General features: G+C 33.6%; 1 protein-coding gene across 4 annotated transcripts in view; it reads right to left on the reverse strand.

The window, feature by feature from the left end:
- Nucleotides 1–19535, reverse strand: part of Galnt13 (polypeptide N-acetylgalactosaminyltransferase 13) — a 458666-nt gene that overhangs the window by 27217 nt on the left and 411914 nt on the right. For all 4 annotated transcript variants that reach the window (XM_057755642.1, XM_057755643.1, XM_057755644.1 and 1 more), the window contains one exon: nucleotides 11441–11539. In XM_057755642.1, coding sequence (XP_057611625.1) covers nucleotides 11441–11539 — 99 coding nt within the window. The remainder of the gene's footprint in view (nucleotides 1–11440; nucleotides 11540–19535) is intronic.

A 19535-nucleotide genomic window follows, 5' to 3' on the forward strand; every position in this document is an offset into this window, starting at 1 on the left:
TTCAGTAGAGATTTCCCTGGGTGATTCCTTTTCCAAAGCCCTAATTAATTCAAACTTCATGTGCAGACTGTTAGTCCAGTGGTTTGTGTATAGGAGTGTATAATATATTTAGCTCCCAATTGTGAACCTTAAGGGAGCCTTATGGATTTAGATAATACCTGTAGTGTATTATATCTTTAATGTTCTAAAATTCTCTTGCTAAAAGTAAGATTGGAGATGGGTCCATCTATAAGATATTTGATGTGTCAGCATGAAAGACTCCGGAATAATGACCTCTAATTTCCAGAAGCATGAGTATGTGTGCACAGACAGATACACCCAGATATACACATATCCACATATACATACATGCACACACAAAAACGGGATGTAGATGTGTTCCCTAATGCAATGACCTCGTCTTGTTTGCAACATCACTTGTAAAATCTTAACTTCTGTTCTTTTCTTCTATATGTAACTTTATGTAACTGCTGTTCCTTTTTGTATGCCCAGAAAATTATCACATTCATCCTCCCTGATATGCTGTGTATGAAATCCTTCCTACTCCATTTTGCCAAGGAAAATTAAGACAAACATTCCTTTATTTCTTTTTCACTGAGTCTATATGAACATGCTTCACCAGACACCTTGTCTTCATTGTACCAGTGAAAGCTAGATATCATCTCTGTACACTTTGGTACAAGAAGTATGAAAAGAATAGACTTTGGAAAATTACACAGCCACAGGGCTTTGAGATGCATTACTTTCCAGAACTAGATACTGTGACTGAAAAGTCTTGGTTTCCTTATCTGGGGAAAAATGATAAAAATGTCTTATGTTTGACAGTCGTATTCAAGATGTAAACCATGAAAACAAGAAATACCTGAATAGTCATGATCATCTGCGGTATATTCAAGTAAAATATTGCTAGGTTGCATCCTATCTTCAATTTTCCACTTAAAAGCTATGTTTATTGAAGAAAAGGAACATACTCTCACAATGATAGTACCAAGAATGTGTTCTCAATCTCTGAAAATTTCTAAGAAGAAGCTACTACTAGTCTATATTTCTGACTGATTGGAGTGAAAACCATCTGTCTTTGAAATGTCTGACTTCACTTTGTAGAAAACAGAACAAAAATATAAGATAATGCAATAGGCAGCACACATTAAACAAATAAAACTGTGACTGATATTTATGTTTCCATTCTAGGTGATTGTTAAAGTCTCCCACTTAAAATAATAAGATAATAAAATGTATACCCTCTGAACATTTCACTCTGCTAAATGGTTTTAAAATATCCATGTTATATTCCTGGAGAATTAATGAATATAAGTAGAAAAGTTAAGTCCAATTGAAACCGTTTCTAAACTATTTCCAACTAGCTCTCATTGTATTTGCAAATGTTGCTTGATTGTGATTGTTTTACAATATACAGATGGCACAAGGATCCTCTGCTCTGGTGCATTGTCCTACATAAACTGCTTCCCTTGAGTATGAGGCTGTGGCTATGACAGAAAAGCCACTCCAGGATGGTGTTATGTAAGATGTTACGTAAGACCTCAAACTAGACAGCAGTGTAGATTCTACTGCTTGTGGATGATTTGACTGTTTGGAAGAAGTCCATGTGGCAGGCATATGAAGGTAGGCTCTGTCTGTTGAAAGACTTACTGGCAGGAAGCTCCAAAACAGATAAAGAAACATGGGGTCAGTCTTATGCTTACAAGAGAGTGAATTTTCACAATAAATAGGAAGCCTAGAAAGTAATTCGTAGATTTAACCAAAACTTCCATCAAAATCCTGACTACATATATGTGAATCTTAGAGTCAATTCAGGATTTAAAATCTCAGAAGTGTATATGTACAATTAGACAACACTTATAAACAACTTAATGATTGATAGAACTGAGATATAGTTACAAATTTGAAATACTTTTACTTCTGTTTATACATTTAAAACAAAAGAATTCTATCAAGCACACAATAAAATAGATGTATAATTTGGAAAGATAATGAAACTACTTAATAAATTTTGTGTATAAAAGGACATTTTATTTCCTCTGCATAACACATTATCTGACACTCATAAGATTTTGGAATGATTATTCACCTAATGTTTTAAGTATCCTAAAATATTAATTCCCTCTTTCTCATATGTATGCATGTTCAGGATCAATAACTAATCTTTTATCTTAAATAAATTAATAAAACATGAGTAACTTTACAAACCATACTAGGGACTCATACAAGTAAAAGGTTTTCAGAGAAAATAAATAGGTGGAATAGAAGTCAATTCTGCTAGAAGAAAATAATTTCCTTTAATACATTTTCAGTTAATTGCCTCCTATTGTTAAGAAAATTTTATTGGAAATGTGAGTTAAGAGAGGCACATGTCTCTTTAAGTGAATGTTCATAGGAGGAGAGCCTTATTAACTAGGCTGAGGCAGTAAATAAATCTTCTTGTCATAAGAGCACAGTATTTTAGTTTGTAAAATTAGTTTTTCAAAACATCTGGTAACCCATTAACCAAATCAATACAAGGATACATATGCTTTTCCCAGGAGACTAGGGGATCATTTCAGTTTCTGTCTTATAGGAATAAAATACGTTAATCTCTTTAAAGCTTGGGTCTACCATGGTGCTGTACTCAAATGAACTGATGATACACTAATAGAATATTTCTTTTGTTGTCTTGCATGACCTGAAATATTCTGGTATCATCATCACTGCCTATGATCCTTCTAACAGTTTGTCTGTTCATCCAAGCTTAGCCTGGCTCTCCTCTGTGTCGCTCCCACTGTCCTTTTCCCATACATACTGTACTTGTCAAAACTCATAGATAATATTTTTAGTATTTAAATATCAGGCATAATTGAACTTTTTAAAAACTGATGCTTTTTCATTATTGATGTAAGGAATAAGGAGGTAGAAAGAATAGACTTGAAGATGGAACTTATTTAAAAGATTGCACAGAAATTTGACAACTATTCTCATATTTTTATAAAAAATTTTATATAGGTTACACATGTGTCCATGTTTGTATGGGCGATAGTGCTTGAAGGAAGGAAGAAGAAAGAAATACAATCATATAGATATTTGAAAATTGTACAGTAAGCCCATTCATAGTATGCTAACTCAAATGTAATATAAACATTTATCACTAAAAATGACTAATGTTATAAAGAAATAGTAAAGTAACATGGACAACATTTTGAAATGATGGATTAATTATGTTCCTTCTTTTGACAAAGGCTTAGTGTCTTAGTGTGTTAGCGTCTTTTAAGTGTCCTAAAATATTAATTCCCTCTTTCTCATATCTATGAATTTTCAGATCAATAATTAATCATATATCTTAAATGAATTAATAAAATATGAGTAATTTCACAAACCGTACTAGGGACCCTTACAACTAACAGGTGGAATAAGAGTCAGTTCTGCTAGAAGAAAAATATTTCCTTTAGTACCTCTCTTGTTAAAGTGATGAGATGCTTATGAATACTCCCTCAAAGATTTCTGATGTTTCCTGCTGTGGGACAATGGTCTGTGCCCTGTAACTTGTGTGTTAAATAAACGGTGATAGGCCGACAGCCAGGCAGGAAGTATAGATGGGGCAACAGGAATTCTGGGAAGAGGGAAATTTCAGTCTGCAGTCATCACCAAGAAGAGAGGAAGAATAATAATGTCTATAGAGCAAGCAAGATGTGACTGCCTCATTGAAAAAGGTACCAAGCCACATGGCTAACACAGACAAGAATTATGGGCTAATATAAGTTATAAGAGTTAATAAAAAGGCTGGGATACTAGCTCAATCAGTTTATAATTAATGTAGACCTCTGAGTGATTTCTTTAGGACTTAATGACTACAGCAACTTGGCAGGACAGAAACATCAGTCAATAAAATGGTGTGCCAATGTGGGGCTGAGAAAATCCACATAAAAGCCTGAGAGAGCTTGAGAAGTCACTCTAGATAGAAAAGAATAGAGTTAAGCATGGCTTCTTGATAGCAGCACTTTCTTAGGTGGGCTCTGCTTACTAGAGGCAAGCAATCTCATTTAAGAGAGGCTTCTTGACTCAGTTTTAGCTGTAAAACCTTGAAGCTCTTTTAAGAGGTCCTGCCATGAAACACTTAAATGGTGTTTAAGGGGTTAAATGGTAAGTATAGCATGTTTGAGAGGCTCCTATATCATTACCGAAGACTCTTGTGCAAGTATTTTCAGAGCATTAGTTTCATCATCTAGAAGGGATGAAGTTTCTTTATATGTTTTGCCTGAAGTTTTGAAGCCTTGTCTTAAACACTAATAGGCTTTGGAGTAACTTTGAAATTTCTGTTTAAATTAGTCTATTTGCAAAGACTTTCAATGAGCTTATTCTTGTGTGTGAAAATTTTAAAGATAAACAAACTTTTCCTTTCAAGGAGACATTATTTCTGAAGATAAGATAAATAGATATCCACAAATGAATGACAGTGCAATGATTAAAGATGCTGAGAGAATTGTATATGGCTAAGTAAAAAACATAACTCTGAATTTAAATGGAGATGAAATCTATAAATGACTACCCTGGAAAAATTATTTTCATTTGTGTAATAGTAGCAAAAAAGTTTTGGGAATAATAAACTACTTTCTTATTGAATTTAAGTCTCAAGTTAGAGTACAGAGCTCTTGTGTGCTACTGTTGAGTGGTCTGAGAACTTGTGGCTAGATGGAACATAGACCTTAGGGGAGAATCTGCTACAGATATTTTCCTGAAGAGACATAGAATTAAACTGCCACTAAATACTTACCTTTAAAACCACAGATTAGTGCAGCTCTCAGTCCTCATAAGAGGAGCTTGTTTTTGTAGTATATGTTAATTAATAGAGACACACAATTGTTCAGCGTATGGAGACTACGAGGCTGTGGAGTGTTCAACCCTACAATGGACATTATATATCACACACTCTCTGCCCAAGATTCAAGTACCAGACTAGGAAGGAAAGCAGAAAGAATATAAGGATAAGAAGAAAGGGAGGATGCTGGGAAATTTTATGTTCTAGACACATTACTGCCGCTCACATGAACTTATGGTAGCTGTGATTGCATTAACAAGAACTGCATGATATCAACCTTGCAAAAATGCTAGCCTTAGAAGAAGAATTGCTCACCAAGTACCAAGTGTATTTGAGAAACTATTGGCAATTTACATTGTCTAGGAGGAGGAGAATCAGTTTTCTTCTGACATGGCCCCTTGTAGGCAGCCGTGTTGTGGTGGTTACCCCCTACATACACATATATTGACAGCACTAAGGGTACATAGGTACATAGTGGCTTTTTAAAAGTGAGATTTTGAACTTAAGAGAAAAAGTTGTAGAATATCTGAAGAGTTGGTGGGAAGTAAGTAGGGGTGGATTTGAAACAAATTTTATTTATGAATAAAATTCTCAAACAATAAATTTTTAAAAATCAGAGAACTCAAAAATAATAAAATCTCAAGGTCTTAAATATGAGCAAGCAATTTAGAAGTAGAAAGTAAGACATAATAAGTAAAGGAATGAAATAAAGGACATGAAAGTTAAACTGTATGTATAGTTTAATATATATGGAATATATATTATATTTACATATACATATATATAAATCAAAGATATTGTTATTGAAGAATATAACAATGATCTGTAAGCTTCCTAGCAAAACTAACCAAAAAAGACAGAAGGTAAAATGTTATCCTTCATCATCAGGGAAATACAAGTTAAAACTAGTTTGATATTTCATCTTACACCCATCAGAATTATCAAGATAATAAAACAAATGACATCTCATTTTGACAATGACAGGGAGTAAAGGAAACTCTCATCCGTTGCTGTTGGGAATGCAAACATCTACAGCCACTATACAAATCAGTGTGGTTGTTCATCAGAAAGATAGGAATTAATCTACCACAATACTCAGCTAGACCACTCTTGAACATATCCAAAAAACTCTACATCCTACTAGAGAAACATTCGTTCAACCACATTCATTGCTATTCTATTCATGATAGCCAGAAACTTGGAAATATAATAGATATCTGTCAACAAATAAATGATTAAAGAATGGAATATTACTAAGCCATTAAAAATGAAATAATGAAGTTTGTAGGTAAATGACTGGCCTTGAAAAAATCATTCTGGGTAGGTTAACCCAAATCCAAAAAGGCAATAGAGTATTTGGTTATATTTAGATGATGGCTGTTAAGCTTTCAAAAGCAGACTACAACACATATAACCACAGAGGTTAAATATAGAATAAGGGACTAAAAGGGAGGATTATATCACCCTAGGAAAAGAAAAAAGAAGAGTCAGCGATGGATGCAGGAATATTGGAACAAGATCAAATGAGAGAGGAAGAGAAGAGGGGAAATATGAGGTGGGACAGCTAAAACTGAAGTTCATTTGATGGGTTATAAGAAAATAATAAGTAGAATATTGCTGTAAGGACCAGCTTTCAGCAGTACAGAGAAACTGAAGAGGAGATGTGGATAGGGCCAAAACTTGATTCTTCAGGTTTTTTTTTTTTTTTTTTTTTTTTTTTTGCTGGTTGCTCCTATTCTGTTCTTTATCTGTTTTGTTCTTTCACCCTTATGTTTCCCCTTTTCCTCGTTTTATTTCTCACAGATTATATACTCAAGCAATATAAAAATTACAATGTGGCTACATTCTATTTTATATAATGAATACAGACAAAAAGCAACATATTTCTCATTTTCCTTAGATGATTAAACATTTTATGTATTAATTCCCCTTACATGATTAAATATTTTACATATTACAGATGAAAATCATATTATTATAAAGACCCACACACAATTATGGAGAAGTAACTTGCTATGCATTAAAAAAGTGTAAGCAAGCAAGCTATTTTTCTTAGCCAGTTCTTTTACTGTCAGGCTGCATTTTATTGTTAAAAAAGAAAGGATCAATCATTTTTATTATTTATCTGAAAAAGTAATCATATAAAAATCTTAAAAAGAATCACAAATCTAAATTTTTATATATGAAAAAAAATCAGTGATCTCTATTTTAAATCCTCAGGGTATATACCCACTCATTAACAGTTTATTTTTTATTAAACCGTATCAGGAAGCTGAGGGCAGAAATGGGTCCAAGGAATTAATCATACCCTTAGATCACCAGCCTGTTCTGGGAAGAAAGGTTTATCAGTCAGCAATAGTGAGGTAATTTTTTGTTTCCCCTGACCTCAACAAGTCCCTGGCTCAACAATTTTAAAAAGTGCCTTTCTAAACTTAATATTGTTCCCCAAGATTTTATATCCCAAAGCCATTAACAAAAACATGTTAACCTAACATTACTACCAATCTACATGTATGAATTCTTTCTAAGGGTGGCTGAATTATCAACCTGATTCAGCAACAATGCTTGGAAAAAGTTAATCACTATTACTATAAGTACCAGTAATATTGTCCAGGAAGAACTTAGAAAACCCCTGTGACTTTTCACACAATTCATAGATTATGAGGATATGGGGATCACAAGGGCAACAAGCAGAGTTATGCTCAATAACAGCATGAAGTTCCCAGGACCTGCAGTGCTCGATGCTCTGCCTCTGCAAGGCTCACTGACTTCAGACTGACAGGTGGGAAACCTGCATAAGACCAAACCAGGCCCTTTGAAAATGGGTGACAGTTGGCTTTGGAAGGAATTTCACTATTAAAAGGTGTGGCCTTCACTAAGACAATGGGGATGTTCTACGGGGAACTCACCAAGGCCAGCTGGCCTGGGTCTGAAAAACCATGGGATAAAACCGGACTCGCTGAACATAGCGGACAATGAGGACTACGGAGAACTCAAAAACAATGGCAATGGGTTTTTGATCCTATTGCACGTACTTTGTGGGAACCTAGGCAGTTTGAATGCTCACCTTACTCGACCTGGATGGAGGTGGGTGGTCCTTGGACTTCCCACAGGGCAGGAAACCCTGATTGCTCTTAGGGCTGAAGAGGGAGGGGGACTTGATTGTGGGAGGGGGAGGGAAATGGGAGGCGGTGGCAGGGAGGAGGCAGAAATCTTTAATAAATAAATTAATTAATTAATTAATTTTAAAAAAGGTGTGGCCTTGTTGGAATTTGACACTTTGGGGATAGGCTTAACGTCTCAGATATGATCAAGCCATACCCAGTAGCTCAGTTTAGTTTCTATTGCCTGCAGGATGTAGATTTTTCAGCGACCTCTCCAGTCCATCGTCTGCCTGTGCTCCACCATGTCCCACTACGATGATAACAGACTGAATCTCTGAAACTGTAAGCTTCCCCTTCAATTAAATGTTTTCCTTTATAAGGGTTGCCATGGTTATGGAGTCTCTTCTCAGCAAGAGAAAGAACATGTGCAGTCATTATAGAAATGAATATGGTGATTCACCAAAATTATTTTTAAAAGGAAATTTACCCTGTGATCTAGCTATAACACTCCTGGGTATAAATTCAAAGGAGTCCAAGTCACCATTCCAAAGACATATTGGTGCAAGCATGTTTGCATGTGTGCTACTCACAACAGCTACGATATAGAACCAGCTAGATACCACCAGTAGATTTATCACTAAAGGAAGTGTGGTACATATGTACAATAAAATTTTTATTTAACTGTAAAACAGAATGAAATTATGTTATTTGAAGGAAGATGGAACTGAAGGTCATTATGAGAAGCAGAATATTTCAAACTCATATTTTCAAATACTGCAGATTTTCTTTCATGTGTAATATGTGGTTTAAATTTATACATGCCTTATGCATGTGTGCGAGTCTACGACATGAATTAAAATGGCATCTACTAACGGTGGGAAGAGCTCTAAAAGAAGAAGGAAGGAGCAAGAAACTTCAGAGGAAGTTATAAAAAACATGAAATAAAAGTAAGATATTAAGTAGAAATGGGACTAGCAGTGTAGGAGAGTTGTGGGAGAGGACAGTGGGCATACAAATAACAGCAAAGTATAATTTTTAATGTGCAAATAATTAAAAACATCAATGCAATCCTATTATTTTGTACAGTAACTTAAAGTTAGTGTAAAATAGTTCAGTCATCAAAATTCTTGACAAAAGTGGTATAGCTAACATATCCTTTTTCATAAACAAATGACTTGTTTAAGAAATGCAGCTAAAAAAAATAAAAAAAAAAGAAATGCAGTTAAGTGAATGTGGTTTATGGTGGGTCAAGCCTGTATTACCAACACAAAAGAGATGTAGGCAGGAAGACCAAGATGTCAAGGCCAGTGTCAGTTATGTAAGAAGCACAAGGCCTGCCTGGGCTACATGAGACCTATTAAAAACAAACCACTAAGGAAACTCCATAGAAGTGAAAATATTGGGGTTTGTTATGACTTATGTATAAAGAAGGAAGGAGAGTATGAATATCTCTATTGGCTGGAGGTTACTTGTAAAAATTCACAAGTAGATAACTATAAAAAATTGATGCTGTTTTCATAGCAACATAAAAGAATAAAACAGAAAAATAGAAAGGATAACTCAGAATAACATCCTAAATATACTCTTTTCTGAAAGTAAGGAACTAAAAAATTAAATAACTTAGAAATACTGAATTTCATCAAATCAAAAATCATCATCATTAAAAAATCATCACCGTAGAGGTTTATATATGGTTTAACTGTTTTATACTATCCAGTTTTTAGAATAAAAGAGAAATTGCTGAAAACTGAGTAATACTAAAAGATAAGGGCATATTTCTCTTGCTTTTAACATAAGTCTCTGAATGATATTTTGTTTTTCAAATTATTAAATTATTTTTTGATATTATAATATAATTACTTCATTTTATCTCATATTTTCCTCCCTCCGATTCCTCTCATATATCTCCTCTTGCTCTTTCAAATTCATGTCCTCCTTCTTCTTTGAATGTTATTACATACATTTTTGTGTATATGTGTATATTATGTATATGTATACACATAAACATACACAAATTTACACACATACTTTTTCTAAATATGTGAATACAATCTGCCCTGTCTGAACAATAACACTAGGAAGTACATAGTTTTATGGGTGATCCCAATTGGTTATGTAATACCAACTGTTTTTCACTTTGACAGTTAAAGGGAGATATTTGAGAACATAACTGGAATAACGAAATAATGATGAAGACAATCTCATCAGGCCAAAATGAACTGAGCATTCTGTATGCACCATGCTACCTTAGTTGGATTATGAATCATGTGACTTAATATGAAAAAATTAAATTTTTTTCTTTATTTTGTAAGTAATCAAGCATCACTTAGTTATTTGTATTGATTGCTTTGTAGATTAAAAGACTCTGAAATAAGTATTTATGTATGTTTATAAACGTTACTAAGTACTTATGTAAGTATACCTATATTGGTTTGATTTCTATTTGTCATTAAGTTTGTAAGGTAGAGATGGTAGAATAACAGGAGTTTTGTACAGTTTTTAAAAGCCATTTTTCCTAAATTTTTTTGTATTATCTTCCAAATGCAATAAACTAGAAACTTGAATTTAAGTATCTTCTTACTAGAACTAAAACTTTGAAGCACATTAATTAGAGTTTTAATGTTTTTGTTTTGTTTTTAAGGGAGAAAGTTCCTTTTCACATTTTTGAGTGTATCATGCATGCTCTCTGTGAAGGAAACTCCCACATTCCACTGCACTGGATAGATGTTGACACATGCTAGACAGAATGGCTGTTGCAACCTAAATTAACTTGCCCACAAATGTTACCACTGACACGGAACTTCTTGCTCCTGTCACCATCAGCTTCTGTAGACAGATTGCTTACTGACTATTTGCTGTTTCAGATTCAGTGTGGTGATTATAGTTTCCAGGAAAACTAAATGTGGCTTCCTAAAGTAACGCATCAGGACCACTACAGTACAGGTACTCACAAACAAGTGGACTCTTGATGTCTCTCCCAGAGAAACTTCTCAGTGCTCAAGGTGAAGGTAGGATTCCTCCTTGTTCTCTGGTAGGTTTCTGATAATTAATTGGATTGCTACTCAGGAAATTCATCCTAGATTTCAGTCTGCTCCAGTGCTGACTCATACACATTCAAACTTTATTGAAATTCAATAACTCTTAGAATTTCTTATATACATAGTAATTAACAGAACAAAATACAGAATAATCACCACTGGGAAAACACTGCAGTTGTAAAATCATTGTCTTCTTATTCAGTTAAAGCAAATCAAAGCACAGGCATTTAAATAATTCGTGATAAAATGAGATGCACAAGTATTCTGACTGTCTTCATTCAACGTCGGTTTATTTTAAGGTTTAACCTTTTCCATTGAATTCTGCATTGCTGTCTTAAGATAGCTGGACAATGAGATAGGTATAATTAGTTGTTGATTGGAATGACCATTCACTTATTATTGGCATGTAAACCAGGGCAGACACTGATTATTTTAACAGTAACCTTTCTCTTGTATGCCTAAATAAGGAGCTAAAACAAAAGACTGTGTACCTGGTTACCTCCCATGCCATGGCAGTTGAATATACCCACTTTCTCATTTTCTTTGCGGCCCATGTTGTCTAAGCATTGATTGGTTTCAACATTTCTTATCTAAAGAAAACACACACAAAAATGAAAGTGTCAAACACATTCAAATACTTAAGTCATAAAGTCATAAACTTATTCTGATACAAAGTGTTAACTAAATGATACAAGTTTGCAAGAAAATTCCCCAGAAATGTGTTTTTGTTTTCTTTCTTTGTTTTTTCTTTTTTTTGTTGTTGTTGTATTTTTTGTTTTTGAGACAGTATTTCTCTGTAGCTTTGGATCATGTCCTGGAACTCATTCTGTGGACCAGGCTGGCCCTAATCTCAGAGAGATCTGCCTGCTTCTGCCTCCGGAGTGTTGTGATGAAAGGCAAGTGACAAACCACCCAGCTAGGAATGTGCTTTAAGTATTATTTTATATTAAATATTTGAATTGGAACAATGTTGGTTCTAAAATTAGTATCTAATCAAGAAATGAAGGACATTTTCTCTACATAAGTTATTAAAATCTTTTTAACATTAAGATATTCTGAAATTCCATCCAGATAACTAATTGATTCTTAAAATCCTATAGAATACAAGAAAAATGACAACAAATTGGATTTGTACTTGAGGTTATAATTTTAGATTTCTGTATATTCTATATAGTTAAATAATTAAAATTAATTACGTTACTTTTTTTTCTGTGACCTACGACAGATTTGTACATCTTCTTTATTTCTTCTTCTTCTTCTTCTTTTTTTTTTTTTTTTTTTTTTGATTTTGAGAGACAGGGTTTCCCCGTAGCTTTTGGTTCCTGTCCTGGAACTAGCTCTTGTAGACCAGGCTCGCCTCGAACTCACAGAGATTCTCCTGCCTCTGCCTCCCAAGTGCTAGGATTAAAGGCATGCGCCACCCCCTGGCTACATCTTCTTTATTTCTAATGCTAAATTTAATAGAAAGTTTTTAATCCTTAAAAACACTGTTACAGGCTAAATGTCATTTCAAGTTGCAATTTTTTCAAAAGTAAGATTAAGTTACCAATTGAAGACATAGTTTACTGGTTTATAATCAAATATTACATTAGTCCCATAATTGATATAAAGTTAACACACATAATATAAATTAAAAAATCATTTCTTGGTATTAAAGATGATAGGATTTTTAAATCCAGCATAAATTGTTATAAAACAAGGGGAGGTTGTCATTAAATGGGAGAAACACCTATGTTAAATGAAGCATTTATAAATCATTTTCTTCATTCATCACCCAAGTACTTATTTAAATTTATCTACTCCGATTCTGATAATTTCAACATGGTTATTATACATTGGCTAAAAATCTCTTCATTTCTTCCCAATTAATGAAATTAGAGATGTTCAATATAATTTTATAGATGACAGAGTAAACATATATAATTCAATTTTCCTATTTTGCAAAGATTATTGTTAAATAGTGCTTCCTGGGGGTGCAAAAACGTCCTTTGATTGGCAGTAAGACTTCAATGAGGAAATATGAACAGTCTTGATCACACTGGGTAAGATTAGGAAGTGGCTAAAATTCTTAAGCCCTCATTCTTTGGGTGGAAATTTAGTTCAGAATTATAGACACTTTCATCAAGAAATCTAGGCAGTAACACAATAGACAGGGCAGAGTACATTGTGATTATTGTACTGAAAGCATTTAGACTTCCAGAATCACACCCAAATGGTGGCTCAGGGTTAGGTGGTATTTTCAATCTGTTTTAAGTTATTTAAAAACTGATTACATTAGAAGATCGTTTTCAAGATCAGCACATGTACAGTTATTAGAAAGGCAATAATTGATAGAATGTATAGTAAATAGGTCTGTGTGCAATTCACATAGTACAATAAATCATACTCTATATGGTTGAGTTATAACATCATACCTCTTGCTAAATTGTCTTTAAGGGTAGATCTCTACAAGGTCCATGACATTTGTATAGATACAAGATAAAGTCACAGTGTTATGTGTAAAGTCATTTGTAAGGCTTTGTATCTCTGTTTGACAATAAAAATCTCAAAGCATATCTTCCTCAGTGTATAATCTGATGGCATAATTTAAAGGAGCATTAATTAGGCACTTGTCATTTGATTCTGATAAATTATGTTCAGAATTTTAAAAAGCCTCCAAGTCTGGGACAGGGAAAGTATTTGAATGTCTACTTTAATTTAGGTATGTGATGTTTTTACTTCTCAACTCATTATAATAAAATTATTTTTTATAATAATAAAAAACAAATGCCAAAATATATTGCTCTTAGTAACAGTTGATTATTGATCCACATTTGTGATATATAAACTTGTTTTCTTTTTTTTAAAAATCTTTTATGAATTCAGTGATTAAATCAAGAAACATTAAGGAAGTTTACATCTTATATAAGGCACTGCTTTGTGTATGAGAATACAGCAATGAACAAAGGCAACATACTTTCTTTCATTGTGTAGCTTACATTTAAGCATGAAAGAAAGCAATAAAATCATATTAAAAATATTTCAAAAGATTAATATATCTCATGGGAAAGTAGAATTAGCTCTTCCTAAGAATGAGTCCCCTATTTAGTTATTCAATACAAAATGTTTACCCGTGAAGTTATATACCCACAAGTCAGAGTAGACAGATTCACTATTCTGTATGCATAGATTTATGCATATGTGTTTAATAATAATAACCAAAGAAAAGAGGCCATCAGTCTAAAAGGGACTTGGGGAGAGATGGGTGAAGTTAGAGTGAAGAAGTAGAAGGTGAAAATACTAAATTATATTTTACTTTAAGACATTAATTTAAAAGGCCTCCCAAAAAATGCAAAGCACAGGAAGAAAAAAGTGTTGTAGATGTCCTCTCTACAGAAGAGCTGGGAAAAAACAATTTAGTTTTGTGACAGAGCAATCTCAATTCCATCTATGCCAGAGCAACCTAGACAAGAGAATAGCAGACAGATGCCCACTGGAGTTACAAAATACCAGAATAATGGATTAGCAGCTGTGGCCACGGGGCAGGGAGCAAGGAGCAGGCTACATAAGTATCCAAGACTAAATGATGTCATCAATCCTGTGTTTTAGTACAGCCATTCACAATAATACATTACTGTGGCTGCTAAAAGTTGGTTAGAGACAGGACGGGGAACCAGAAAACAAGTACGGAGCCTTTCTATCATGTTGAGGAGAGACGTTATTTTGGGTGGTAACAGTTAACAGTAGATTTCAGAAGCTAATTTTGGTATACTTTTTTTTTTCTAATGGGTCCAGAAGAAATTTCAGGTAGCTTTTATATGAGCCCTAAAATAAAATAGATATCACAAACATGGTGTTTCTTATTATAGAAAATTTGATGTATAATGTTCTTCACATTAAAGATTCAATTTTCAGTACTGGCTCCTTTAATTACACAGAATAATGCTCATTTTACTTCATTAGGTTGATTTTGATATTTAGGAAATATAGCTTTGTGTGTTGTTTATTATCATACATGTCTATCAATTTAATCAAAGTTTTAAAATTTCTTTGTCATTTTAATTTTACCTCCTTTCCTACCCTTAAAATTACAATGGGTTTTTCTGTTGAGATTATGGATCTGTGTTCTCAGTTGTTAAACAATTATTTCTGAAAACATTTATTCTTTAATTTCTGATAATTTTTTTATATTTTTGTGATGCATCTTCAAGTTTTGCTAAATTTGAAAGCTATTGTTCTTTTCTATATTACAGTTCACACCACTTATTTTATATTTTAGTTTCTTTTACATAATAAGTTTGCATCTAGAATTTCCATCTATTTGCATTGTAATAACGTATACTCCTGATTATACAGCTGTTTAGCATTCATCCTTTTGTATAAATTTCTCTAATTATTATTTTTTCTTTGCCTGACTTCTCTTTAACGTTTAAATGGGAAGGTTGATCGAGGTTCATTTCCTGCTTCACAGAGATTTTTCTTCTCTGTATTTTAAAGATTGTTTATTAAAAGGCCTCTACTGTTTTTTCAAACTCTTAGTTTTGCTTACCTTTTCTATTTTTCTTTCTTTCTTTCTTTCTTTCTTTCTTTCTTTCATTATTTATTTATTTATTTTTGCTGGGAGCCTCTCATTTTATTTTCCTCTTTGTCCTTCCCTCCTAGATTCTGGCTGTATTCTCTGATTTCTCTTAAAAGGGAGACTGAAAGTGAGTTTCAAGCATCCATGGGTGACCGAATGTTGAAGCGCTTCAGAACATAGAGTGGAGAGGTCACCTGTGTGCAAAAGGCCCTTCTCAGTTTCAGCTACTATTTCTTAATTCATGGGAAATAACTTCTCATCAAAAACTGCTCGACTTAGGAGTTAACCTGGCTTAATTTCTACCTGACCCCTCATTCATGTTCTATCTGCAAAGATGACAAAGTCATGCCAGTGATACGTTTGTTGCTTCCTATTTTGGGGTCTGTGCATTTACCTCAATATCTCATTTTGTTGTCAGCATCACATCATCTTTTCTGTTCTTTTCTCTTTTGCTTTTCCCTTCTATTTCTCATTTTTAGTCTACACCTTGGTGTTCCTTTTTTTTTAAAGTTAGATGATGTCATTTCGAAAGAATTCCAGAATAGATCTATTTTTATTAGTAGAAGGCTGTCCTATTTTTGAAGTTACAACCATGCTTTTGGCTTCTTAACTTATGTGCAAATAGTATTACTTGTCCTTCAGAAGGTAGCACGAAGTGACTTTTGTATCTGAAATAAAGTGAAGTCTGTCAAGCTGGCTAGAGTGATACTAAAGCTGGGAGAGTAGAAAGAGATGCGTGCTTAGAAAACTTGTCAGAATGAACTTAGATAAATGTCTGAAGGACCAAACCAGTCTCCAATCTGTGCACACTTACAGAAGCTGAAGCTAAACCTGTATATTAGTTTATAAACTCAGAACCACCTCTACCATAACAAAAATTCCTTACTTTCATGTAACAACTTATTACATATTGTTTTCATTTTTTGCCTTCTGTCTTTGTCACTTTGTCAAAAATACCTAAACAACATTATATAAAGGAAAAAAAGATGGTTTGGTTTTCACAGATGGATTCAGGGATTATATTCCATCATGGTTGAGCAGGTGTGGATGATTTGAAGAGCTAGAACATGGCAGCCAAGAAGCAGAGAGAACACCTACACTGCACCCTTCTTCCTTTTCCTCTTTCATTCTATCATCTTTCCCCGGCTTGTGACTGAAGCACTCTACATTAGGGAAGGTGTTCCTTTCTATCCTATTCTTTCTAGAAATAAACTGTACAGACAAACCCAGAGGTGTGCTTCATTAATCTACTGGTAACCTTTAAATCCAATCAAGTTTGAAAATCAAGATTATCTCCCATTATGCCAATGAAATGATTGATAAACATTGAACTAGCATTTCCACAAGTAATAAATATAGTTATTTAATGAAGCTGGGAAATGCCAATCGTGACGTTCAAATAAGTGAGTGTTATAAAACAGACCTGGACAGGCAAGAAAAGTGTTGGTATCGATCAGAGGCAATGAAAGACCATGATTATAATTATATAATAATTATAATTTTTACAGATAATCTAGTAGCAGAGTTTGGAGACCAGTTATAGAGACTAGACAGAAAGCCAGTAAGATGGTTCAGACCCTAAAGGCATTTACCTTCAATCCTGATTACCTAACTTTTATTATTGGGAACTACTTGGTGTAATAAGATAATAAACTCCTAGACTTTTCCCTCTGACCTACATAGACATACTGTAGTGTACATATGCGATTTTAAAACCAAAAACCCACTAACAACTTGGTACACAGTCAAATGTGTGCTCCTAAAGGGCGTCATTGGAAAAGAAGTAGACAAGGTACTGACCTGTCACTGGTGTCAGTCTTAGCAAATGGCAATCAACCTGTAAATAACTTATAACTACTAAGAATCCCATATACATGTGTTACATGCCCTGCATCAAAATATCCAGAGCAGTGTGGGAGTTTGGAGGTCTAGCAATTCTTTGATTTATTTTCTATGCTGTGATACAGCTTTCACTAGACATAAGACCAAAGCAGTTCTAACTTTAATTGGTTATCTGCTTTGCCGTTTCCTTGTTTACACATAATCTTTTACGCCTTGGAAATAATTCTTAAGGATATAAACGAGAGTATTGTTTTTCACTTAATGTTGATGCTGGAAGTCAGAAAGCCACTGCACAGTTTCTGCTGCACACCAAAAGCCCTCTTAGCAGTAATTAGCTTTTATTCCCTTTGCTTGATTGCCAAGAGGAGAGTTTACACTAATCTAAAAACAGAGGGATTGTCCCCACCTAATCAATCAATCGTTACATTTAAAATCGCCATTCTAAAAATAAAGAATAACATTATTTACACTTGAAAAGGAACAACAGCACATTTATCCTTTAATTGGGTTTCATCAACTTACCAAATAATTATACTGGCTCTGTATTGTAATGTCAATCTTCTATAATATATGCGCTGTATTGGATATATAATAATTATACTATATATCTATTAATTTGAGTAGTTCAGAAGGATAAGAGTTTGTTATTTAACAAGCCCAATCTTACTTTGTTAAAATCTCAAACTGTTTATAGTTTATTGCAGTTGCTTGTATCAATCTACCTAAGAATCAAATTGGAGTGAATTCTACTCAAAATTAACAGAAATATGAAATATTTCACCTAGACATGTACTAATTTATTCTGGATAAAAATTGGCTTCTGGGTCTCCACGATTTTGAAATTAAAGCATGGAGAGAGAACACCCACATTTGTGTGTCTGACCTAGAATTAGATGCTAATTTACTGGGTTATCCTATTAAAGGGTCAAAAAGGTTGTGAATCTATAAATAAATCTGATTACCAGGAATGTTAAGGCTTTAAGCATTTTAGCTTCCACTCTTGTTACTAACTGAATTTATCTATAATCCTTGCAGCCTCACAGCTTTACAGATGTCTAATTTTATCTATTTAAGCTTACTCTTCAAAAATATTTAAGAAATATAATAGCATGCATATAAGGACATAGCTAGCTGATGTGGTTAAAGAGGAAAAGTGCTGAGGTCAACGGCACAATACAAAGTGCAGAGACCAATGCCAAAACCTGTCCAGGCAGCATGCAGATGGAAATTATTAGTACCAAGGGTTAAGTCACTTGGCTCCACAAATCCTGCTTTTCATCCCTTTAACCTTGGATAGTCCTTTGTTCCAAATATCTCACAATATAATATAGAATACTACCCTGTCAGAGCTTAAAATTTTGGGCCAACATACTGTTTTAGAAGGTTATTTATTTAAATCTTATAGAGGAATTAGTCCTTATATTTAGAACACCTGATGTAGGTTACATCTACATAAGATGAAGGGCTTCTTAAGAAAGCATTTAATACTGTAAAGGGCTCAGCCTCCTCATTCCATTAGGTCTGCTTACTGAGTCTAAAAGGCACATGCTTCATTAAGTTACTTAAAGGTCTGAGTTCAAAGCAATTGCACATCTTTTAACTTCTGATTGTCATTTGCACTTAATTTGTGAGCAGAGTAAAGTAACATTTCAATTATCCAAGTAGATGTAAACATCAGACCATAAAGTAATGATGTCTGACATCAATAAGTTTACTCATGTTGATTTTAGTGTTGATACATGATAATCATCAAACAGAATGAAGAAAGCTATAAAGAAAAAAATGATTGATGGAGAAATGTTTGCTCTTATCCACAGAGAACATTAAATATATGGAGCTTTTTTTTTTTTAAAGAACTGCATAAAATCTTAAATGGTTAAAAGGTCACTAGAAATTAAGGGAGAAGTACACGGTGATTAGATTAAAATATAATTTGATAATAAGTAGCTTCTACGTCAGACACTTTGGAATGCTTTTAGGGAGAAAGTCCCTTCTTGTGGAATGAAAGACATGACAGGCAGTAAGACGGAAAAAGCCTCAAACCATGACTTTTGCCCATTAGCAATTTAACACTAACTCATTATCAAGATGCCCATCTTAAATTATGTATACATGGTTAAGCAAAACTGAATTGAAGAGAGTTTGCTGAATTAGCCTTTCTGTTTCCATGGATACAAATGCTGTGT

The sequence above is a fragment of the Chionomys nivalis genome, chromosome 22, assembly GCF_950005125.1.
Source record: "Chionomys nivalis chromosome 22, mChiNiv1.1, whole genome shotgun sequence".
Taxonomy (NCBI): Eukaryota; Metazoa; Chordata; class Mammalia; order Rodentia; family Cricetidae; genus Chionomys; species Chionomys nivalis.